Below are 26,963 nucleotides of genomic sequence, written 5' to 3'. Positions count from 1 at the left end.
AAGAAAATCCAATTGTTTTGTGCTTTCCGTATCTTAATATTTGTATGAGCTCTTGGTCAGATTTCAAAATAGACAATATGGGTTCACTTTATTAAGTACTTCCCACACAAAGGTTCATAATTTGCAATAAGAGTCCGCACAACCCAATTTTTCTTTCAACACAAGATATGATGGGAAGATGGAGTATGGCGGACCACTCTAATTGGGATCTTTATCATAAAGTTTCAATGTTTAAAAAAATCATAACGCACTAACCATCCGATTTCATTCAAATTTGCATATCCAAATGCATCTACAAACACAAAATGTGGTTTGAAAATACGTTATAGCAGAACACTGCTTCAGGTACCCCCACAAAAGGTAAACATTTTTTAACCCTCATAACATGCGAAACATGTCAGTGATTCTTTTTAAACTAAGTATATTTCAATGTTTCCCTCAACAAGAGATCTGTTTGAACAAAAAAGGATTGGACTCACTCCTTCTGATATCTCCCCTACAAGCGGTCAGCATTTTAAATAATTACAAGACTCATAAAATTCTTAATAATTATTCGATATTTATTTTAACTTCGCTCAATGTAACACATTCACCTACTTTATACAGGGTGAGATAAAAAAACTGCAACAAAGTCAAACACCATAATTTTTACATTTTTTTCTAACATTTATTGAATGAAAGCAAAAAATGTCGTAAATAGCATCAAATTTTAGAATAAGTTTAGATTTTTTCGAATTGGTCACCTTTGACACGAATTATGGCCTCCAATGAAACCATCACACGCTGCCCGAATGTTTCTCTGCGGTATTTTGGCTCATTCCCGGCGATGCGCTTGCTTGAGGTGATCGACACTTTGGTATTTTTTAGTGCCAACCTTGCTTTCCAAAATACCCCAGACACAATAGGCCAACGGATTGGTATCCGTAGATTTTGGTGGCCACTGTGAGCTGGAAATGAACCGAGGAACCTTATTTTGTAACCATTCTTGTTTGGCGCGTGCTGAGTTCTGTTAGAATGTTCAAGGTCTGCGGCCAAAACGTTTGCGTGCCCAAGACTTTAATACACCCACCAGAATATTTTCCCGATAATATTCGGCATTTATTCTGATGCCACGGTCAATTAATACGAGCGGAGAGCGACCATCGGCTGTTATGACGGCCCACACCATCACCATGGCCGGCTCTTCATTTCTGGCGGCCAACCGAAAGTGCACATTTTCAGCTGACTTCTTTGGCAAGTTAACATTTTGATTGTTTACAAACTGCTGGACAACAAATGTTTTCTCATCGGAGAAAACCAAATTTGGCAGTTCACCACTTTCTGCCAAGCGAAGCAACTCTTTAGCTCTTTTGAGTCTATTTTCTTACTGTTGCGGTGTGTGTTCTTGCACTGTTTGGAATATCAATGGCTTTACCCCGAGCTCATTTTTCAATATTTTTTTGAATGGAATATAGAGAATTTCTTTCAAATTTCGTATTTGAAGCTCGCAATGAGGCCATGGAGGTCCACGCCTCCGTATGTCCACATATTTTTAACGAAATTATCTCAAAATTGGTATTTGGAGTCGTCTTCTCTGGCATATAAAGGCTATACAGGCTTAAGTAACAGCCGATATTCGGTATTTTTATAATTTTAACTGCATAATAATTTTAATTTTTCAAGTTCCTACCAATTGGTAGAGGGTACTGCTTTTGCTTTGCTGCTTTTTTAATTGTTAAAGTTCCCATCAATCCAATTTTTCAGTTATTCAGTTGAAATCTCAAATACTCTAAAAAGTCGGCTTTTAGGGTTACCATTCCTGTAATATCGCGATTCTATGAGTCACTTCATTTATTCGCCTTTTTGAATGTTTGGCATAGAAAGCGAAAAGAATAACCTATCTGGTTAAAACTTCGCAATTCGTAACATTTGCATAAGTTTAAGGTTTGACCACAAAAATTTGTTTTCAAAATTTTGAATAGCCACGATATCTTAGAAATGATAGCTTAGGGGAAGAATATAGCCATTTTCGTTATGATATATAAATCTTTGATTATAGGAAAAATATCAAATCAAAATATTGAAATTTGACATTTGACCAAATATTTTATTTTTGCAGACATGTGATCATTGGGAACTTTTTATAACGGCAAAAATTAGGTCTGTACCAAAATACAACTTTTTCGAAATTTGAAATGTCTATTTTGACTGGACTATATTCATTTAATTTGTAGGCGTACAACGGTAAGTGTTTTTATTTCCCTATGCTGGACAATGAACACGTGTTGGGGTTTCTACTTGAACGCCGTATTTAACACATTGTCTGCGGCCACAAACAATGAACGAAAAAAGACATAAATCATTGACTCATTCATCGATTGCCGATAAATATACGCATGCATGTTCTGGCCGTTCTTCTGCTTCTGATTTTATGATGTTAATTCGTGGTGAACTTGTTTGCCAATTATCGACGCAGACCTATGCTTTGCTGCCATTCACAAGTCTTGTGATTATCAATGAAAAATTTATGATTTCATATTGAACTTTGTCCATCGAAAAGTTCAGTTTTGGCGCACAATTTTCGCGTGAAGCATAAAACGAAGGCGGAATGGAAATTGTTGGAAAATATTCAAAATATATATACAAAAAAATGTTAAGATATCCCTCTACTGTCCTATACATATGTTGAGGGTAAATGTAATATTACTATTAGATTATTCCAAGCAGATGTTAAAAGTTGGACTTCCCCGATCATAATTGATTTGTACAGGGTTGCCCAAATTCGACAGACCTTTGGGTCCATTCCAATCGAAGAGGCTTGTCCGCAGGCAACATTCTTTGCGTCAATTAACGGGAACAAATGCAAATCAATGCGAATAATCCGTTGTAAAGTGGACCGAGCCATGCCCAACTGCTGAGAACGGCGTTTTTGGGATGTTCTTGGGGACCTCTCAACACTGGCTCGTACGGCAGCGATATTCTCGGCCGATCGCCTTGGTCGACTTTTATATGGCCTCTTCGGATTAGAAACAGCCTTACCAGTCGAAAATGTTTCGTATAAATGTAAATTTCAACTGGTTAATGTAAATTTCAACTATTTCAGAGCGCTCTCGTGGCGTGTATTGGTTCATGGTAAAAATCTGCTTGGACTGACGCTTCAAACGCGGTATGTCATTAAGCGATGTGACATCTCTGTCAAAAGTTATGGCGTTGCCAGATGGGTCCGTCGAATATGGGCAACCCGTATCTGTTTTTTATACCCTCAGCCATATGGCTAGAGAGGGTATATATCATTTGATACGGTCAAAACGTGCCTAGCCGAAATAACGGTTTTAGACCCTAGGTCTCTTTGGACCAAATCCGTTTCAGGACATTTGGAGTCGATCTAGCGGTGTCCGTCGGGCTAGTGCGCACGATAACTCTCGAAGGGAGAATCAGATTTGGTCCAAACTTGGTACATCGTAATATTTTTGTAAAACTTAGATCAAGTTCGGAGAAGGACAATGTCGGTCCACTCCTCCTGGTACCTCTCCCACAAAATGTCGAAATTTTCTAAAAATATATTTTTTGCACAGCCAGAGAAACTATAATCCGATTTTGCTCCAACTTTGCAAATTTTAAATAATTATAACTCTCATAAAATGTGATGTAAGAATCCGATTGTCTTCAAATTTCACATATCCCAATATTTATATTGACCCAAGGTCTGGTGTTTAGATGGTCCACTCCTTCTGGTACCTCCCTCACAAATGGTCGAAATTTTCAAAGAGACATATTTTTTTTGGCACAGAAAGGGAAGCAATAATTTAATTTTGCAAATCCTAATATTTGTGTCAGTTCTACGTCCGGTGCCAAAATGGATAATATTGGTCCACTCCATCATGTACCTCCCCCACAAGGAGTCAAAATTAGGAATAATTATAACCCTCATAAAATGTGATGTTAGAGTTCGATTATCTTCAAATTACACAAATCTCAATATTTTTATTAATCCTAGGTCTGGTGTTAAGAAAGGATATATCGGCCCACTCCTTCTGGTACCTCCCCCACAAAGGATCAACATTTTGAACATCCGCGAAGCTCTTAAAACACGAAATTAACATCCGTTTCCATTCAGACTTGGTACATCTCAATATTTCTATCAACACAGGATCTCTTATAAAGATGGTAGAGATCGGACCATTCCTTCTGGTACCTCACCCACAAAGGGTCAAAGTTTTGAATAACCAAAACGTTTATAAAATCCGAAATAAGCATCAGATTCCCTTTATATTTCGCACATTCCATTACTAAAACAAGATATGTTGTGAAGGATATGTCTGCCCACTTCTTCTGGTACCTCCCCCACAAAGGGTCAACATTTTGAATATTCATGAAGCTCATAGAACTCGAAATTAACATCCGATTCCATTCAGACTTGGGACTTCTCAATATTTTCATCAACACAAGATCGGACCATTTCTTCTGATACCTCCCCCACACAGGGTTCAAGCCAAATATGCATTCAACTCTCTTCAAATTTCACACGCACACATTTTTGATAACACAAGATCTGTTGTGACAATGATATATAGTTGCGAACCCCGTCTGGTACCTCACCCACAAAGGGTCACAATTTTCAATACTTATATTGAATATATTAAATAATCGAACATTGGCTAAGGGTATACGTCTGTCGGCAGAAACGACTGATACTTTTTACCTTGTTATCTGTATTAGGTGAAGTAAGGAAATGGAATATATCGTTCGACTATATCTCACGCACATTTTAACATTTTCTAAAAATTATAACATATCTCATACAAAGTGAAGGAAGGTACCAATATAGTCTAAACCTGGCACGTCACAATATTTATATCATATTTAGTTCCGTCTGATATAAAATGAACCCTATTGGCCTATTCCTTTAAAGCCTACTCCATAGAGGGTCAACAATTTTAATAATCATAATAGAAGTCAAATTATATTCAAACAATCGAACATTGGATAAGGGTATACATCTTTCGGCAAAACCGACTGATACCTTCTATCTTGTTATTTAGCATATTTAGGTACTAAAATACGAATACTTCGAATACTTTTAGTACGAATTTTCAAAAAAAAAAACCAAGTCCACGTTTTCACACACCTCCCATCGTATATCAAATTATTTAAAATTTTAAAATGAATTGTTTTTATACCCTCCACCATAGTATGGAGGGTATATTAAGTTTTTCATCCCGTTTGTAACACCTCGAAATATACATTTTAGACCCCATAAAGTGTATATATTCTTGATCATCTTAAATTTCTATTTCGATTTAGCGATGTCCGTCCATCTGTCTGTCTATCCGTCTGTCTGTCTGTGGAAATCACTCTAGCTTCCGAACGAATTGAAGTACGTTGATAAAATTTTACTCAAATGTGTATTATGTCTGCAGGAATTTTGGTATTGAAAATGGGCCATGTAGGTCCACTTTTTGGTATAGCCCCCATATAACGGTACCTTCCGATATTCGCTATTTTGATGATCTTTGCGACAATATTCACCGGAATTGTTTCAAATTTGAAGTTTGGAATGAATACTACAGTCTATGACAGAAAATTGTCTCTGCAGGTCCATGTCTTCGTGTAGTCCCCATATAACAGTACATCGCGATATTCGGTACTTTGTTGATTTTAGCTACATTATTCACCGGAATTCTTTCAAATTTGGTATTTGATATTCGTAGTGGATACTACGGCCTATGACAGAAAATTTGTCTGTGAAGGTTCACGGTTCACGATATTCGGTATTTTGATGATTTTGGCTACATTATTCACCGATTTTTTTTAGTTTCGCATTTGAATATTGTAATGGCTTATGACAAAAGTTGCCCATGCAGGTCCATGTCGTCGTATAGACCATAATGTAACAGCAACATTCGGTATTTTTAAGATTGTTTTTGAGATTTGCCAAATTCGTTCCAAATGGTGGAGGGTATTCAAAGTTCGGCCCGGCCGAAATTACAGCTGTTTTACTTGTTAATATTAAAATTATTAGGTAAGGCACATGTTAAAAACCAGTAAAGAAAGTCTTCAAGTCGGGCGGGGCCGACTTTATGATACCCTACACCACTTTGCTAATTAAGTAGAGCTCCACATAACAATTAAAAGTTTTTATGGGAGAATTCAATCATACACGCTATGATTATAATTATAATTTAAAGTTCAAAGGACTAAATAAGCCGAAGCATTTGTATCTTTTAAATTCGGAATTGTATTGCCCATTTGGTGCACAATTAATTTGAAATCGGATAAAGATATAGATGGGAGCTATATCCAAATCTGAACCGATCTCGATAAAATTTGGCAAAGATATTTCTGAGCTGTATTTAATATATTTCCCTGAATATCGTTGTTACGGAGTGAATATTACGGTTGTGGGTAACAAATATAACAAATCGGATGAATAATATATATGGAAGCTATAGCTATATCTGAACCGATCTTCACCAAATTTGACATACTAGTTTCTTGACTCAATTCGGTCGTAAGTGCCAAATTCCATCCCATTTGGACAAATATTAGACGTTTGGTGCACAATAAAAGGCAAATCGGATGAAGATGTATATGGGAGCTATATCTAAATTTTGACCGATTATCTCCAATTTCAATAGGGTTCGTCCTTGGGCCAAACAAATGTAGTTTGCAAAATTTCATCTGGATCGGGCAATAAATGCGACCTGTACTTTGTTTACAAAAATACATGGACAGACGGACGGACGGACATGCATAAATCGACTCAGAATGTGATTCTATGCAGATCATCAAAAGGAACTATGGGTCTATCTCGTTTCCTTCTGCCTGTTACAAACAAATGCACAAAGACATAATACCCTGGCCACCTTGTGGTGTAGGGTATAAATATTATTGACTTGACGTAATTTTTCCCGCAAGTAAAACCCCATAATTCACATAATCAAAATGTCAGTCTGAAGAAGTCTAATCCAGCACATGTTTGATTTACACGTGTTGAACAATACAAATACTACAAAAATACACTTCCTACACAAAAGTTTGTAAATTACCCTCCTTTAAGACAGATAAGACCTGACATCTTACAGCAGAAATAGCTGCTTATGTAAATAGTTCATGCATCGCTGGACAGGCTGATTATGAAATGCATCGAAATGGAAATGCATAACAATAGTGATTTCCAATACTTTTGTTTTCATTTCTCCAGCTTATTTTTGTATAAAAATAGAATAACTTTGTTTTTCTAAGAATTATAAAAAAAATAAAAAACAATACTCTAATGCATTTTTAAATAAAAACAACAACACAAAAAAATGCACAATACTTGTTCTACTCACTGATAATGTGTATCATAAAGGAACCGAACACCACCATCCAACCCCAACCACCATCGGGTGGCACGGGCTGTTGTGTCTCCTCCAATTCCATTTCGTATTGTTGTGTGTCATTGTTGTTGGTTGCACCATTGGTCTTCTTCTTGGCAGGGGCTCCATGTACCATTTTGATAGAGTTTTTGTTGTGAGTTCTAGAGTTCTAGGCGTGTAGACGTGTGAAAAGTTCCCAGAGGATATGTTGGCTGAGGTAGTTTGAGTTGTGACGAAAATAAAGAGTAGCAAAAAAAATCTGCAACTAGTTTAACTTAGGGGGGAAATAGGTATATCACAATAATTGGTTTTCAGGTTTCAATTCCACTCAATTCCATTTGTGTCTTCTTTGGTTTCTATTTTGATTTGTTAATTTGATTTCATTGTTGAGTTTTGTAATTGTGGTTGTGTGCTTTCATTGATGTGGCAGAGCGTGACCTGTAAATAAATAGGGATTATGATAATATTAGAGATTTTTAATTTATACAAATACTATTAGAATATTATATAAAACATTAAATAATGAGGGATCAGAAATGTTTGCACATGTTCTGATTACAGAATTTTGTAAGCTCTATATTCTCAATTTTTTGGCTAAATATTAAATTAACTGAGAGTTTTTATACCCTTCACCATACATGGTATGGAAGGTATTTTAAGTTCGTCCTTCCGTTTGTAACTCATCGAAATAATAACTGTAGACCTAACAAGGTATATATATTCGTGAAACGCATTAAATTCGATTCAGACGTGCGATTTAGACCTGTCCGTCCGTCCTTCTATTGTAATCACGCTAGAGTCAAAACGAATAAAGATAGGAAGCTAAAATTTTGCACAGATCAGTCTTTTGTCTGCAGCCAGGTCAAGTTCGAAGATGGGCTATATCGATCCAGGACATCATATAGCGCCCATACAACGGTACCCCCGGTATTCGGTATTTTGATGACTGTAGCCAAATTTTTCAATGAAGTTGTCTGAAAATCTACACAAGGAGTTCCTTCTGAGTGAGTTTACCCCTATACGATATCGTATAGCCCCCATACAACAGTACCTCCCAATATTCGGTATTTGACGATCTTAGGTACAATATTCACCGAAATTGTTTGAAATTTTGCATTTGAAGACCTTATTGGATACTATAACCTAACACCAAAAAAATTAAATAACTGTAAGTTCGGCCGAGAAGTAGTTTTAATACCCTCCACCAATTGAAACAAATTTGGCAATTTTCAAAAAATAAAATCCGTTAAAAATTCTGTTAAAATCTTAAAAATACCGAATGTAGCCGTTATATTAGGGTCTATACGACAACGTTGAACTGCATCGGCAACTTTTGTCATAGGTCATTACAATAGTCATATGCGAAAAATTAAAAAAAAAATTGCATAATAATTTAGCTATAAACATCAAAATACCGAATATCGGGAGGCGCCATTATATGGGGACTATACCACAACGTGGACCTGCACATACCATTATCTGCCTTAGGCTGTAGTATCTATTACGAACTTCAAATACCACATTTTAAACAATTCCGGTGAATAATATCGCTAAAATCATCAAAATACTGAATATCGGGAGGTACCGTTATATGAAGGCTATACGAAGGCGTGGACCTGCACGGTAAATTTTCTTTCATAGGCTGTAATATCTATTACGAACTTCAAATACAAACATTAAAACATTTCCGGTGAATAAGGTCGCTTAAGTCACCAAAATACCGATAATAGGGAGTTGCAGTTATATGGGGGCCACAACGTGGACCTACATGGCCTATTTTTAATACCAAAAGTCAACCTACTTCATTTCGTTCGGAATCTAGAGTAATTTCCACAGACGGATAGACGGACGGACATTGCTAAATCGATATAGAATTTTATGCCGATCAAGAATAAATATATTTTGTGGGGTCTAAAATGTATATTTCAAGGTGTTACAAACGGAATGACAAGCTTAATATACCCTACATACAATGGTGGAGGGTATAAAAATTACGTTAGCAGACCCTCGTCTTCGTATAGCCCCCATATAACAACCCAATGTTTGGTATTGATTTTTCTGATTTTAGTGACATTATCAGAATTGTTTCAAATTTTGTATTTAAATTTGGTAATGGGTGCTACAGCCTATAACAAATAATTTCGTATGCAGGTCCACGTCTCCCCGATTTTCGGTATTTTGAAGGTTTCTGCCACAATTTCCAACCAAATTAGATTAAACTTGACAATTGAGATTCTGAATAGGTAACTTCTCTCCTTCGATTCGCGTGCACTATTGGTATAGCCCACATATAATGGTACCTCCCGATTTTCGTTATTTTAAAATTTTCTGCAACAATTTCCAACCAAATTAGCTGAAACTTGACAATTAGGGTGTTCGGTAGGTCTGTTCTCTCCTTGCAAAACAATTTTCGATTCGGGTTTACTAATAGTTATAGCCCCCATATAACGATACTTCGATGCTTATTTTGCATTTTATGATCGTTTTTGTTATTCAAAATTTTCACGCTTTGTGGGAGAAGTGCCAGAAGAAGTGGGCCAATATTTTCCTTCTTCACAGTAGATCTTGTGTTGATAGATGTATTGAGGCGTGACGAGTTTGAATGAAATTTGATGCCCATTTCAAGTTTTACGAGATCTACGACAATAATATGGTTTCAGAGGGAATATATCATTTGATAAGGCCAAAGGGTAAAATCCGTTTTAGGACATTTTGGAGTCTGTCTATCCATGTCTATGGCTGGTGCGCATTTCACCAAATAGCCAATATAAGTCCAAATGCAGGTACATCAAAGAAATCGATTCAGATATAGCTGTAGCTCCTATGTATAGGTTTCATCCGATTTGGTGTTTAAGTCCCCCACATTCGTAATATGCATTCGACAACAATGATATTTGGTACCAGATGTCTTATAGAGCTCGGAAATACCTTTACCAAATTTTATTGCGATTGGCTAAGATTTTGATATAGCTTCCATATATATCCTTAATCCAATTTCGAGTTTATTGTGTAAGTAAAGGCTAATATCAGACCAAATGGAGTAAATTTTGGGATGTACGTTTCCATTTTGTGGAAATCGGACGATAGATATTTTTTTATAATTCTTCTCGAAGTGATATCATGTACTCTATAGCAATGCTATTTGGTATAAAGGATTAAAATGTCTCCGTTAAATTTAGTGAAACCAAACTATAGCTGCTCTAAAGCCAAGTGTTGATAGGTGGTACTTCAAATAAATTATTTTGTTACGCAAGCTCTTTTAGATATGAATAGTGTTGTAGGGCATCACAAAGTCGGCCCGCCAGACTTTTTACTTTTCCTTACTGGTTTCATTAACAAAATTTCTGGCTTAGATTCGGATACGTCGGTCCACTACTTCTTGTAACCACTCACCCCCTCCCAACTACAACGGGTTAAAATTTGTAATAGCCATGAAGTTCGTAAAACGCGAAATGAGCATCGGAATATTTTCAAAAACATATTTCTATCAACTCAAGACCAGATATGAAGATGAAATGTGTATCACTCCTTCTGGTACTTCCCCACTACGGATCAAAATTCTGAATAACTATACCTTTTATAAAATGGAAAATAAGCATCCGATTCTCTTCAAATTTCACATATCCCAATTTTTATTATTATAAAACCAAGTTTCAAGATGAAATATGTCGGAACTACTCTTCCTAATACCATAAAATTTTGAATAGCCATTAAGTTCGTAATACCACAAAACTTAGCAAAATCGACTGATACCTTTGTTATGCTTTAGATATACTCTCATAATCTATTGAGTTTTCCCTGTAGTTATTTTTTCGTGTTGTGCATCTCATCTCGCTCGGAAAATAAGAATCGCTTTATGCAGATAATTAATATTATTTATAATGATTTATTTATTTGTCCCGATTATTAAATTTCATTCTTTTTGAATGTTGTGACATTTCGTCTTTAAATCATTTAATAATGTGAGCATTTAATTGGCGTCATATGAATACGCCCCTTAATTTACAGTACAAACGATACCGACATATTGGGATATACCATTCATATATAGTTTAGGGTGTATCATCTGGAGAATGTTTTTAGCTTACTATTTCTTATAGGATTACTAATATTTAGTGAAATTTTCGAAACTATTTAGTTTACAAAAGCCGAAAGAAATAAGTTTGAAAATATTGAGAATTTTTTTTATTAATTTTTATAACCTCCACCATAGTATGGAGGTTATATTAAGTTTGTCATTGCGTTTGTAACACCTCGAAATATACATTTTAGACCCCACAAAGTATATATATTCTTGAGTAACATAAAATTCTATGTCGACTTAGAAATGTCCGTCCGTCTGTGGAAATCACTCTAGCTTCCGAACGAAATGAAGTAAATCGATAAAAATTTACTCAAATGTGTATTATGTGTGCATGACTTTTGGTATTGAAAATGGACCACGTAGGTCCACGTTTTCGTATAGTCCCCATTGTTTGAAAAAATTGGTATTTCCAGTTCGTAATGGATACTACAGCCTAAGATAGAAAATGGACCATGCAGGTTCACGTTTTCGTATAGCACCCATATGACGGTACCTCCCGATATTCGGTATTTTGATGAGTTTAGCGACATTATTCACCGGAATTGTTTTAAATTTGGTATTTGAAGTTCGTAATAGATACTACAGCCTAAGGCAGAAAATGGGGTATGTAGATCAACTGCTTCGTATAGCCCCCACATAGCGGTACCCCCGATATTCGGTTTTTTCATGATTTTAGCAACATTATTTACCGGAATTGTTTCAAATTTGATATTTGAGATTCGTAATGGATACTACAGCCTAAGACAGAAAATGAGCCATGTAGGTCCATGTCTTTGTATAGCTCTCATATAACGGTACCTCCCGATATTGGGTATTTTGATGATTTTTGAGACATTATTTACCTGAACTATTTCAAATTTGGTATTTAAAGTTCGAAATGGATACTACAGCCTAGGACAGAAAATTATCTGTGCAGGTCCACGTCTTCGTATAGCCCCCATATAACGGTACCCCTTGATATTCGGTATTTTGATGATTTTAGCGACATTATTTACCGGAACGTTTCGCATTTGAATATTGTAATAGCTTATACAAAAAGTGCCTATGCAGGTCCACGTTAACAGAATTTTTAACGGATTATATTTTTTGAAAATTGTCAAATTTGTACCAAATGGTGGAGGGTATTCAAGGCTTTTTTACTTGTTTTAAGTACCTAAATTTTCCTTGGATTTTTACAAGCAGTTAAAATTGTTTTTTTTTACCCCAAACCGGAGCCACCCTATACTTGCAAAGCTTTGAATTTTTCAAGTTTATTAATTCGTTTGTTGTGACATACGGATGAACTGCAATCTCGGAATTCTATTATGCGAAACAATCAGAATTCAATTGATAATAAAAGTCACTGGACAAACAATTCAATTTCGAGTGATTTGACTGTCAAAAAATAAAAAAGACACGAAGCAATTAGGTGATTTCACTTTCGAGAAGTTCAATGGTCTTCAATTTTCGACAATAAATAGTCGTTCTACCGTGATGATCGTTGGGGGTCACTATGAAGATAATGCCATGGACACTGATAATGTGACAGAAACACATATGAAATACACAAGAGAAAGAAAATATGAGAGACTCTCCCTCTCTTTCATTTGAGTTCACGTGTATGTTTTTCAAATCTGTCAAAAAATTTTTTATTTTTTTTTTGAAAAATTCCAACCTGCAGAAAAAGTGCTAATTTGGTTCACCAAATAAATCCGGTTCACAGTTGGAATATTGAATGAAAAAGACATAAATTTTCTTTCAATTGCTGTCAATTCACAGCTCACACGTGAGGGGGCAGCTGTCCCCGTTCATCAGTCATGACATGCTGCTTTGCAGTGGTTTTGCCACTAACTGAGTAAAAAAGGGCAAATGTCAAATGAAATAAAAAATCATCGAACTGTCAGAAGCAGAGTTTTCAATTTCGATGTTCAAACAAGTGTAGAACAATTCAGCGGCTCTCACAAGAAGTACTTTTGAAAATGGTGTTTTCTTATTGGGAGTGAGAAGGGGAATTTTTTCCGCACTATTTAAACTTTGAGCTTGGAAAAATGTGATCTGCCTTCTTATCACTCATGTTTATGTTGGAATAAATGTTTATTAATAAATAACATTTGTTATTATCATTTGGTTTTATTGTTTTGCTTTCTGTCATTCCATGATGTACCATGCGGCCGGTCGGCCGATTTCTTTATAGGCATCACAAAGAAGACACAAGATTATTTCATTTGTCGTTTTATTTCATTCACATAAAGCGTGATGCGGTCGATTTTTTGAACTATATGTGGGGCATAGTTGATGTTGTTTATTTTGATGATTACAAAAAATAATTTACTACCCTATAAAATTAATAGAAACATCAGTAGCTGGGGTTACACAAACAAATATCATCTTTTTTTAAGAACTATTAATTTTTCATAGGAAGTCATGACGTATACGCAGTGTAACACCTCATACGATTAAATTATTTGTTACAGTGCTATGATAATGGAATGGGGATAATGTCCAAAAAAAATCTGTCATTATCCCCAGAAAGTAGTGAACCGAAACCCCATAAAAAATGGGACTATGCTCAAAACGTTTGAGGACATAAACCTCATTATGGACAATGTATTTTTAACTTTATTACGAAAAGGTATTTTTTCGTAGGGAAATACGGGGAATATTTTAGTTGAAATTTGTAACCCTCAAGCGAGCAAAGAAGGGGGTACTTTTGGTTATTTTTTTTAAATATGGTTAAAAGTTCCTTCTAAACGGGATCGTAACAAGTCAAAAAATCTATAAAATTTATTGTCGTAAAACTCTGCTATAGGTCTTACCTAAAATCTTATCTAAACGCCAGGAATTCATATATGCTAAAAACACATTTTAGGGTTAAAGACGTACTTTATGCGAGTTAATGAAAAGTCTCCAATAAAGCATCATTTTAGAAGGATGTAACGAAAGTAAGATAAAATTTCGTTTTAGGTGAAGGGTGTCAAAAGAAGAAATATTTTACAGAACATTTCACTATCTCAATCTCAGAATAAACCATAAATCCTGGTGTAATAGTTTTTATAAAAAAATTATTTAAAATTTATTTATTAAAGCTGAAAATGTTATATTTGCTTGTGAAACTGTTAGTTTAACACGTATCCATTCCGTGTCAAAATCTCTCCTTATACTTCACTTTTTGGGGAAAGTACTAAAGTAAAAATTATTCTAAATCAAATTTTATTGTTAGTCTCCGAACAAAAGAAATTTGTATACTTAATATGATCTAATAAAAAACATAAATTTTCGTTAATAAATAAACATTGTTTATTTCTTAAAAATATAGCACTTTTTCCCAATTCGTTGTAATTTTTCTTATAATTTCACTGTGGAATAGGTAGTCTGGATTTGAAAACACAAAGGAGTTCTGGATTCTCAGGCTACACTTTTTCAAGGCCTTTTATTTTTTTTCACCATATACTAAGGGACCCCCATAGTTTGAGACATATTTAGCAATATTAAGGATAGATCTTTGAAATTTAATAGAGATCTTTGGAATACATCCAGAATCAAGGGTACAGAAAATTGGTCATATTGGTCAACTTTATGATCAAAGTTTTCGGATGATGTTGATCCACTCCTTGTGGAACCAAAGATAAACATTGTTGACAATCGTATTGGGGATTTTTCCCCATTTCGAAATTGTTGGCTTTACTAGCAAACTATGTAAAATGTAAAAAAAAAAAAAAAAAAAAAAACAACTGAAAAAGATGTAAGTTCGGCCGGGCCAAACTCCTAATTCCCTTCGCCATTTGAAGAGAATTTGTAAAAAAAATAAAATCCGTTAAAAATGCTCTTAAAATCTTAAAAATACAGAATATGGGAAGTCGACGTTAAGCAACTTTTGACAAAGGCTATTACAGTATCCAGATACGAAACTTGAAACAATACAGAATTTGAGAGGTACCGTATGGGTGCCATACGCAGACGTGGACCTGCATAAGCAATTTTCTGTCACCGGTGCACACATTTAGAATTTCAGATACGAAATTTGAAACAATTCCGGCAAATATAGTACATAAAATCGTCAAAATACCGAATATAGGGAGGTACCGATTAATGGGGGCTATACGAAAACCTGGACTTGCACAGACAATTGTCTGTCATAAACTATAGTACTCATAAGGAACTTGAATTCCGGTGAATAATGTCGCTAAAATCATCAAAATACTGAATATATAGGGAGGTACCGATACCTCCAGGGGGTCAATTACGCAGAAAAAAATCCTTGTTTAAATTTTCAGACAATTCCATTGAAAAATTCGACTACAATCATTCAAATACCGAATATTGGAAGGTACCGTTGTATGGGGGCTAACCGATATCGTGGATATAGTCCATCTTCGAAATTAACCTACCTGAACACAAAAGACTGATCTGTACAAAATTTTAGCTTCCTATTTTAGTTCGTTTTGACTCTAGCGTGATTATAACATACGGACGAACGTAAATGGTTAAATCGTCTTCGAATTTTACGCTGATCAGTAATATATATATACTTTAATTATTTCGATGAGCTACAAACGGAATTATGAACTTAATATACCCTCCATACTATGTATGGTGGAGGGTATAAAAAATTCTGAAAAATCTACATTTCCGAGAAGGCTTGGGCCTCAAACTGCTTACGTCCTAGTCTTTAGTTCTTGAAAGTTGTTAGTGGTAATAGATTCAGGGTCAATATTTATACCCTCCACAACACAATGGAAAGTATATTAAATTTGTCACTCCGCTTGAAACACCTCGGAATACTCATGCTATACCCGACGAAGTATATATGTTCTTGATCACCGATTCGAAATCGATTTAGATATGTCTGCCTGTCTGTTGAAATCACGATAGAGTCCACATTTTCAATCTAAAGCTTTTAAAATTTGGCAAAAAGTTTTATAATATATGCAGGTTGATTTGGATTGAAAATTTGATATATTGCTCCACGTTTAGGTATAGCCACCACATTACGGTACCTGTCGATTTTCGTTATTTTTAAGGTTTCTGCCACAATTTCTAATCAAATTAGCTGAATCTTGACAATTGCGATTTTCGGTATGTCTCTTCTCCCTCGGCAAAGAAATATTAGCTAAAGGTCCACTAATAGATATTTTACCTTGTTTTCGGTATTTTGAAGTCTTCTGTCACAATTTCCAACTAAATTAGATGAAACTTGACAATTGGGGTTTTCAGGAGGTCTGTTCTATCCTTTCAAAAAATATTTGCCACGGATCCACTAGTTGATATAGCCCCCATATAACTAACTGTACCTCCCGATTTTCTGTATTTTTAAGGTTTCTGCCATAATTTCCAACCAAATCAACTAAAATTTTACACTTGGAGTTTTTGACAAGTTTATGATCTCCTTGGAAAAAATATTCGCTACAAGTCCAATAATTGGTATAGCCCCCTATATAACGGTACCTCCCGATTTTCTGGTATTTTTAAGGTTTCTGCCACAATTTCCAACAACATCAGCTAAAACTTTAAATTTGGGGTTCTAGGCAGGTCTGTTCTCTCCCTGCAAAAAATATTCTTCAATGCAGGTCCAATAGTTGGTATAGCCCCCATATTACGGTACCTCACGATTTTCGGTATTCGGAAGGAAGGTACAATTTGCAACCAAATATTTTTTTTTTATTTTAATTAACATGGATTGATATTCTTAGTTAACATATTCTAATCTTTCATTATTTCAATTTACGTTGACAAATATAACGGTGGAAGGTATAACAATTTTAATATTTAAAAAATTAATTTTTCAAATTTTCTTTTTTTCAGTTCTTTCTCTTTCAATAATGTTTGACATATTCAATGAAAAAAATATTGCCTACCGCTACGTATCCCCAGATTTTATTCCACACTCTGACCACATTCAAAAATTTATTGAAGATTTGGACTACATAATTTATCCATTGATAATAGTTTGAGTTTAAGCGTGAGCATTAATAAAATGTTGAGATCAAAGTTCTTTTTCAGTATCAGAATATTGATCATATCAAGATTATAACAAATATACACATGTTTTGATTCCATAGAAATACGATAACTTTCTCAAATTCCGTATTTTTAGATTTTAGATTTTACATATGATTTTTGATAATCTCCACTATGTGTGGAGACATTTGACTAACATTGAAGTTGAGGTTGTTTTTAAATTCAAATTAATATATTTTGAATTGAAATTTTTTATTCCATATTTTAACTGTAAATTATTTAACTCTAGCGTATTATTTCCGACATGAGGCTCTCTTTTTAATATTCCCATGATCTTCGCAATTTTTTTATAATAGCATAATTTTATAATATTTTTTATATCAATAACTTTTTCTTGAAGGAACGGACCCAAAATCTTCAACACTTTTCCGTTAGCCAAGTTACAATTAAAATCCGTCACGCTTTAACACACGAAATACTAGCAACTAATTTCTAAAATATAGCACATGGTCAAAAGCTGAGGCGAAATTAATTTTGTCCTTCAAAAAAACGTGTATTGTTCCCCCGATAAGCACTCAGCATAAATAACAATTTTCGAACACACAGCTAAAGGTAAATAATAGAAAAGATCATAAAAATTATTCTCTTCAATCTAAATAATTCCAATAGATTGCTAATTGGAACTGGTTCACAATTGGCCAGCACAGCCCACGGGTAGGCTACGAGAGTTAAGAGTTATCTGAAAAGATCATAAATAAGTGTTGCGTTTTGTTTTTGTCGTTTGTGTCGTTTTTACAATTCTTATCGCAAATATTTTAGTAACATTGTCGTGTTTTATTTTTTGTTTCGTTTTTTTATGGATCTCGAGTGCAGCAATCAGTAAAATTATGAAGAAATATACGTCGAGGCACCATCCCTTCTGCGCTGTTGCCAGCCAGGGTCGCAGCAATTTCTATGTGATCGTAAATTTTATCTGGATTAATCGGCGTCGCCAACTATAATTCACACGGCTACTCCCATTCCGATTTGAGAGTCAAGCATGTCTCGTCGTCGACTATAGTTTATATCGCGTGTGTGTGCAATCTTCCAGTTATCACTGTCGGACTCTTCAAGTGACATTATGAAATCAGGTTCGGGGGCAATAAACAATTGGCCGCCATATAATAACAGAATGTTGTAAATAACAGAAATCTCTGTGGATTAGGGAGGTGGCTAAATTGCAATATTTTTTGTAGAAATCTTCGAGATTACAATGTTGTTACAAAAGCCAGTAAGCAAAGACTAAAGTTGGGCGGGCCGAACATGTGAAACCCAAACCATTACCTTAATTATGAAAATCTGGGCGATTGAATGAAAACTTTGATATTTTTCACGGAAGTATCATATTCCGACCAAATTACTATATTTTCAGATTTGCGCGGGATGGAAATGTGGGAATAGGGATGAGTCGACCTTCCACAGAAAAACACACATACATAACAAGTAAAAAAGCAGTAAGTTCGGCCGGGCCGAACTTTAAGTACCCTCCACCATTTAGAACGAATTTGAAAATTTTCGAAAAAGATAACATACGCCAAAATTCTGTTAACATTTTAAAAAATACCGAATATAGCCGTTATATTAGGGCCTGTATGACGTGCACCTACAATGCCTATGTTTGTCACAAGCCATTACCATATTCAAATTCGAAACTTGAAATAAACGGTGAATAATGTAGCCAAAATCATCAAAATGCCGTACATAGGGAGGTACCGTTATATAGGAGCTATAAGAAGACCTGGACTTGCATAGACAATTTTCACACAGGCTGTAGCTTCCATTACGAACTTCAAATACGACATCCCAACCAATTTCGGTGAGTATTGTACCTAAAATCGTCAAAATACCGAATATATGGGGCCTATACGAAGACCTGGACCTGCATAGGCAATTTTTTGTCACAGACTGTAGTTCCCATTACGAACTGTAAAAACGTAATTTGAAACTACTATGGTCAATAACGACAATAATGACATAGACAATTTTCTGCCTTAGGCTGTAGTATCCATTTCGAACTTCAAACACCAAATTTGAAACAATTCCGGTAAAGAATGTTGCTAAAATCATCAAAATACCGAATATAGGGAGGTACCGTTTTATGGGGGCTATATGAAAACGTGGACCTACATGGCCCATTTACGAACCTGCCTACTGGCAAAATAAACATGTGTGCAAAATTTTAGCCTTCTATCTCAATTCGTTCCAAAGGTAGAGTGATTACAACAGACAGACAGACACACAGACGGACATGGCTAAATCGCCTTAGAATATTACGCTGATCAAGAATATATATACTTTGTTGGGTCTAAGATCATTATTTCGATGAGTTACAAACGGAATGACAAAATGTATAAAAATGCAACAACGGTACAAAAACCTAGAGGAGTGATCGGCAAAAGTAGAATATGCTCAATTTTGAACGAATTTTGCTCTCACTCTATAACAAGAAAAATATGCTCACACGTATTCGAGTGACATCGAAAAATAGGGTTTGCTCGATTTTTTAGCACTCGCTCGAATTCAAAAAAAAACTTATAAAAAACATCCTTGGTACTGGAGGTTAAATTATTTCCTCGATCTGCCCTCAAACATTTTTGCATATTTTTTATACCCTCCACGATACATAGTATGGAGGGTATATTAGTTCGTCATTCCGTTTGTAACTCATCGAAAAAATAATTTTAGACCCAACAAAGTACAGGATGAGATTAAAAAAAACTGCAACAAAGTCAAAAGCCATAATTTTTACATTTTTTTAAATTTTTTTCAATGAAAGCAAAAAATGCATCAATTTTTAGAATAAGTTTAGATTTGTTCGAATTGGTCACCTTTGGCACGAATTATGGCCTTCAAATGGCCAATGAAACCGTCACACGCTGCCCGAATGTTGCTTAGCGGTGTTTTGGCCCATTTCTGGCGAAGCGCTTGCTTGAGGTCGTCGACACTTTGGTATTTTTTAGTGCCAACCTTTCTTTCTCCAGGCACAATAGGAAATGAAGCGAAGAACCACATTTTGTAACCATTCTTGGGTGGCGCGTGCTTAGTGGGATGGTGCTGAGTCCTGTTGGAATGTCCAAGGTCTACGGCCATGTTTCCGTGCTAAAGCCTTGTTTTCGCCCTAATTTCGCGATAATATTCGGCATTTATTTTGATGCCATGGTCGATTAATAAGAGCGGAGAGCGACCATCGGCTGTTTTTGGCGGCCAACACCATCACCGTGGCCGGCGCTTGAGTTCTGGTGGCCAACCGAAGGTACACATTTTCATCTGACCTCTTAGGCAAATAAACACGATCATTTTATTTGTTTACAAACTGCTGGACAACGAATGTTTTCTCATCGGAGCGGAGAAAATCAAATTCGGCATTTCACCACTTTCGGCCAAGCAAAGCAAATCTTTAGCTCTTTTGAGTCTTTTTTCTTTCTGTTGTGTTGTAAGTACTTGCACTTCTTTGAATTTAAACGGCTTCACGAATTCGTCGAATTCGAAAAAAAAAATAAAAAAACATCCTTTTTGTGTTTTGGGCGGCATAGAAATGTCAAATTTCTTAAAGGTTGTCCTGGAGCAGAAGGTAATTTCATATCCTCTTCGATTCGACCTTTTAACATTTGTGCATAATTTAATTGCTATACCCTATAATGGAGGGTATATTTATTTTGTCATGCACCACACAATTCATAGTTAATCAATAGATTTTAGGTATGGGTTACTATTTTTACGAAAAGTACTGAATTCGTACTGTAAGTGTACCAAAAGGGCTAAAAGTGGTACCATATCCTATTATGCGAACGGTTAGCGCTTAAAATTTGATATTTGGAATGGGAATCGAAGTTGCGAAGTAGGGTGAAAGTAGTTCTGGAGGTGTGTACTCATGTACTAAACGAAAAGTACCAAACGGTACAAAATTTGGTACAATTTGAATTTGGAGGAAGGTATGGTGCTGGTGTCCTGAAAAGTGTACGAATGGAATATGGAGGTAATTTTCGAAGTTTGTAGTTATGTGCACGAAAAGTACTAAAAGATACTATATTTTGTACAATTTGGATTTGGATGAACCAAAAGAACTGGTATACTGGAATTTGGAAATTATATAAGTGTCGGAGTGAGGGATTGGGATATGGAGGTAGTTTTGGAAATTCGTACTTATGTGTACTAAATGATACTAAATTTTGGGAACAAGTTTTGTAGTTTCGTACTTATGTGTACTAAATTTGGTACAACTTTGATTTGAGTGAACCGATAGAACTTAAATTCCGAAATTTGATATTATTGTCACTGTTGTTGTCAGTGGTTAGGATATGGTGGTGGTTTTGGAAATGTGTACTATAAATTTTCGGAAAGTACTAAGTGGTACTAAATTGGTTATTGGCTAAAGGTATAGGGGTGGAATTCTTAAATTTTATGTTGAGTACTCTGTTTGTACCTGGAATTGAGATATGAAGGTAGTTTCTCAAATACTAAATAGTGCCAAATTTGGTATTGGGCGAGGGAATGTAACGGAAATCCTTTGATATAGATATCACTGTTGGTGTATGTGGGAGAGGTGAATATGGAGGAGGTTTGGAAATGTATGCTATAATTTTTCGAAAATACTAAGGGAAACTAAATAAGGAACTTGGTGAAAGGGGTAGAGTTGGAATCCCGAAATTTGATATTGAGGTTGATAACTGGTATTGGGATATTTCGGTGGTTTTAGAAATATGTACTACAGTTTTTCGAAAAGTACTAAATTGAACTAAATTTTATATTGGGTAATGGGATAGAGCTGAACCCGAGACATTTTTTTGGTGATGGATCTGGTGGTGGTCTTCAAATGTACGAAAATTACTAAAGTATTAATTTTTGTATCACTGTTAGTATTTAAGATGGATATGCATACTAAATGTTACTAAATCTCTTCCTAAAATTTTATTTTTAATTAACTTTAACCAAACTAAATTCTTCCCACAATGTTTTGCGGATCTTGAGATCTCATTTGGCATCGATATAAAATACCCCGAAAAGAGATACAATTTTGGAAATGCAGGTAGAATAAGGTCTATTTTTACTTTGAAAATTGTTGGTTCTGTCTCTGGGGGGAATAAAAAATGCTCTCAGCAAAATAGTCCAAATTATTTTGCCATAAAATAAAATAGAGCACAACGATTTGACATATTTTTTTAGCAAAATGTTGTGATAACCTTTTATATGGCATCCAAAGATTATTTATATTTTAAAAAATTCGAAATAGCGGACCTTAGCATTGAAATGAACCCTCAAAATGAATATAAAAATTTGTAGAGCTTTTTTCACAAATTAAAAAAAAATAAAAATTGAAAATATTGCGCAACGACCGGACACCTATTTTACTTAAATTACGAACTAGGGGACAAATAACAACCTAAGTAGTCATAGAATTTGTAGTTGCCTTCATGGCCTTGATTTTTAGGCCATCACTATATTTTTATACATTTTTAATTTTTATATATTTTGAGTTATTATTTATTTAGTTTATTTTTCTAAAATTGTTTCCTTTTTAAATCAAAAGATTAACATTTGTCACATGAAATCACTATCTAATGTGACACACCCCCAGGCGAAATTTTCGAATGGTAGAAGATAGTGTCAGCTCATCACTTGAGCAAGTCGTGGGGAGTGCATAAATATATTCTCGTGCGTGTGTATGTATGTAGATTATCAAAAAGGGGCCAACATCCAGCAATTAAATGTTAAATAGCGGAAATGTGCGTATTATAATCACGTTCGGAATGATGAATCAAAACAATGTTGCTTTTATGACGTAAAATATAATTTAAATCTTCTCATATAATTACATGACATTTCACTTAATTTTCCTAAATTTGTTTAGTTGAGCCGTTAATCGGATTTAATTGGATTGTGTTATTGCGTTATATTATTGATACTATGTTTGTACTACTTCAGTACTTAAAATTGCCAAAACTTTTCGAAATCTTGATAATATTTCACATATCGATCATTTACCTAAATTGTGAAAAAAAACTCAAAAAATTAGTCTTTTGAGGTGAAAATTTCTATTTTTTCTAAAAATCGTATTTTCTCTATGTAGTTATATCACTTTTTGTGTAGTACTATTTTAAAATAAGAAAATCAAATTTTAATAGATAACTTAAAATTTTTCCCAAACTGAATTTTTAATTTGAATAAATGTGTGATATATGTTTTTTATCTTTTCTTATAGGAACTTAAGTCATGGTGGACATGTAGTCTAGCATTTTCATTCGATTTTATGATTCACGTTTTTTTCCGTAGTTTGGATAATCGACATCTTAATTATCATTTAATGTGTCGAGTGGCAATTAAACTACATTGTTTAAAAGAAAATGCCGCACCGGAATAAACACGCGATTGTTAAGCAACAATGATTGGGAATTAACTGCTGAATGCTAAAATAAAGATTAAAAAACAACTAGAAGAGTATCAGTCGGTTTTGCCGACAGATTGATACCCTCTGCTTTTATCCGTTTATTACAATATATTTTTGCATTTTTCATTATTTTTAAAAATTTTTAACCTCCATAGGAGAGCTACCTATGACCTTAGCCTTACATAATTATTGGAGGTGTTAGGTTTGGATAATGTGGGAAGTTACCAGAAAGAGTGGGTTAACATAACAAATATACACGATTTTGTTAAGAAAATCGCTGATTTATTTCTAATGCACAGTGTGAGATGAAAAAACTCCAAAAAACTTCAGACTGCTGTCATTTCTAAACCACTCATCCGACAGCTGTCGCTGTTATTCCTGTGACAGCTTATTATATTGTTTACAAGCGTACAAAAGCATTTTGGTGAGAATTTTCCTGTTCCAACGTTATTCGTGATGGAATTCAAGCGTGATAGTGTGATTTATTTATATTTGGCTGGAAAACCACAAGTGGCTATATTAGAGCACTCCATCATTTAGATGTGAATAAATCTTTTGTGTCTCGTACCATCGCTCGTTACAGTGATACTGGTAGAGTAGCCCGACGCACAGTGAGGTGGATTATTTCAGGAAAGCATTCTATCGCTCTGAAATGTTGCTCAAACATTCATATTACCTCTAATATGTTAGGTATTTTGAGGGTTTCAGACAGAGTTTTTTACAAACTTATTATTTGGTTTTTTGTTTCCCAATGGATGGATGAAAATATTACGAAAATTGGTTATATAAATCCAAAATTGAAAATAAGCCAGAAAAAAAATTTCTCCTTTGTAAACCCTTCCAAATCTGAATACAACAAGTTAAAAAGTATCAGTCGGTATTGCCGCCAGAGATATACCCTCAGCCTATGTTCGATTATCTAAATATATTTTGACTAGTGTTAAGGTTATTCAAACGTTTGACCCTCTATGGAGCAGATCCCGAAGGAATGGGCCAATATTGTCCATTTCCTATCGGACCCAAAATATGATATAAATATTTCGACAGATGTGCCAAGTCTAAATGGAATCGGATGTTAATTTGGCGATTTATGAGCTTCATGGGTACTCAAAATTTCAATATTTTGTGGGGGAGGTACTTGATGGAGTAGACCGATATTGTCCATTTTCACACCTGTCCTAGCACTGACGCAAATATTAGGATTCGCAAAGTCAGAGCAAATTCTGATTAGCATTTCTCTTTCTGTGCAAAAAAATTGTTTTTTTTTTCTTTGAAAATTTCGACCTTTTGTGGGGGAGGTACCAGAAGGAGTGGGCCGATATTGTTCATCTTAACACAAGACCTTGGGTTAATATAAATATTGGGATGTGTGAAATTTGAAGACAGTCGGACTCTTACATAACATTTTATGAGAGTTGTAATTATTCAAAATTTTGACCATTTGTGGGGGAGGTACTTGATGGAGTGGACCGATATTGTCCATTTCCACACCTGCCCTAGCACTGACGCAAATATTAGGATTTGCAAAGTTGGAGCAAATTCGGATTATCCTTTCTCTTTCTGTGCAAAGAATATATTTTTTGAACATTTCGACCTTTTGTGGGGGAGGTACCAGAAGGAGTGGACCGATATTGTTCATCTTAACACCAGACCTTGGGTTAATATAAATATTGGGATGTGTGAAATTTGAAGACAATCGGACTCTTACATAACATTTTATGAGAGATGTAATTATTCAAAATTTTGACCATTTGTGGGGGAAGTACTTGATGGAGTGGACCGATATTGCCCATTTTCACACCTGACCTAGCACTGACGCAAATATTAGGATTTGCAAAGTTGGAGCAAATTCGGATTATCCTTTCTCTTCCTGTGCAAAAAATATATTTTTTGAAAATTTCGACCTTTTGTGGAGGAGGTACCAGAAGGAGTGGACCGATATTGTTCATATTAACACCAGACCTTGGGTTAATATAAATATTGGGATGTGTGAAATTTGAAGACAATCGGACTCTTACATAACATTTTATGAGAGATGTAATTATTCAAAATGTTGACCATTTGTGGGGGAGGTACTTGATGGAGTGGACCGATATTGCCCATTTTCACACCTGACCTAGCACTGACGCAAATATTAGGATTTGCAAAGTTGGAGCAAATTCGGATTATCCTTTCTCTTCCTGTGCAAAAAATATATTTTTTGAAAATTTCGACCTTTTGTGGAGGAGTGGACCGATATTGCCCATCTCCGAACTCGATCTAAGTTTGACAAAAATATTACGTTGTAGCCAATTTGGACCAAATCGGATACTCCCTTCGAGAGTTATCGTGCGCACCAGCCAGCCAGACAGACAGACAGACGGACGGACGGACATCGCTAGATCGACTCCAAATGTTCTGAAACGGATTTGGTCCAAAGAGACCTAGGGTCTAAAACCGTTATTTCGACTAGGCACGTTTTGGCCGTATCAAATGATATATACCCTCTGTAGCCATATGGCTGAGGGTATAAAAATACTACATATTTTTATGAGGAATGGAATAATTATAAAAAATATATATACAAAATTGGCTGGCAAAATTAAGCCTTCCTATCTGAAGTAGACTAGAACCTTATAATATATTTAGTAAAAAATATATATGACTGACATTAAAAAAATCATCCTTATCATCCTCCCTTACATCTCTCTTATTATCTTAAATTGGATCATCAGTCAAAATTGAGGGTGAGATAAGTAACCTCACCACTGATTTTTTAAAGAGACTGGAATACTCTTATATATAGTTTTATATATAGTTTAGAATTCCAGTTAATAACAGGATAAAAACCCAAGGGATAGAGACATTCTCCATAATTTTTTTTAACTCCACATACTTTTCGGATATGGCGAAAATATGGTAATATTTTGAATTAATTTTTAAAATATTTTTACATAATTATTTTTAAAACTTCTTTATTCTAAAACACTGATAACTACCTGTATTCGATGTTTCAATTTTAAAGTAATAACTTTTGATGAAAAAAACTAAATTATTGCACTTCAAAAAACAAAAGACATTTTTTTTCTTCTTCTTGCGAAAAAGTGAAATATTTCTTAACTTTGCCACTGTGTAATCAAGAAACTAAACAAGGTACGACTTTGAAATTTTCGGTACTGAAGTAGAATTTATTCCAAAA

General features: G+C 34.8%; 1 protein-coding gene across 1 annotated transcript in view; it reads right to left on the bottom strand.

Annotated features, from left to right (window-relative positions):
• Positions 1-26,963, bottom strand: part of LOC101893430 (monocarboxylate transporter 12) — a 59,193-nt gene that overhangs the window by 15,236 nt on the left and 16,994 nt on the right. The window contains exon 2 of the mRNA XM_059121805.1: positions 7,314-7,778. Coding sequence (XP_058977788.1) covers positions 7,314-7,476 — 163 coding nt within the window. The 5' untranslated portion in view covers positions 7,477-7,778. The remainder of the gene's footprint in view (positions 1-7,313; positions 7,779-26,963) is intronic.

The sequence above is a fragment of the Musca domestica genome, unplaced genomic scaffold (assembly GCF_030504385.1).
Source record: "Musca domestica strain aabys unplaced genomic scaffold, Musca_domestica.polishedcontigs.V.1.1 2, whole genome shotgun sequence".
In the NCBI taxonomy this organism is placed as follows: Eukaryota; Metazoa; Arthropoda; class Insecta; order Diptera; family Muscidae; genus Musca; species Musca domestica.
The sequence above is the reverse complement of the archived record's forward strand: the minus strand, read 5'-3'. Positions and strand labels throughout refer to the sequence as shown.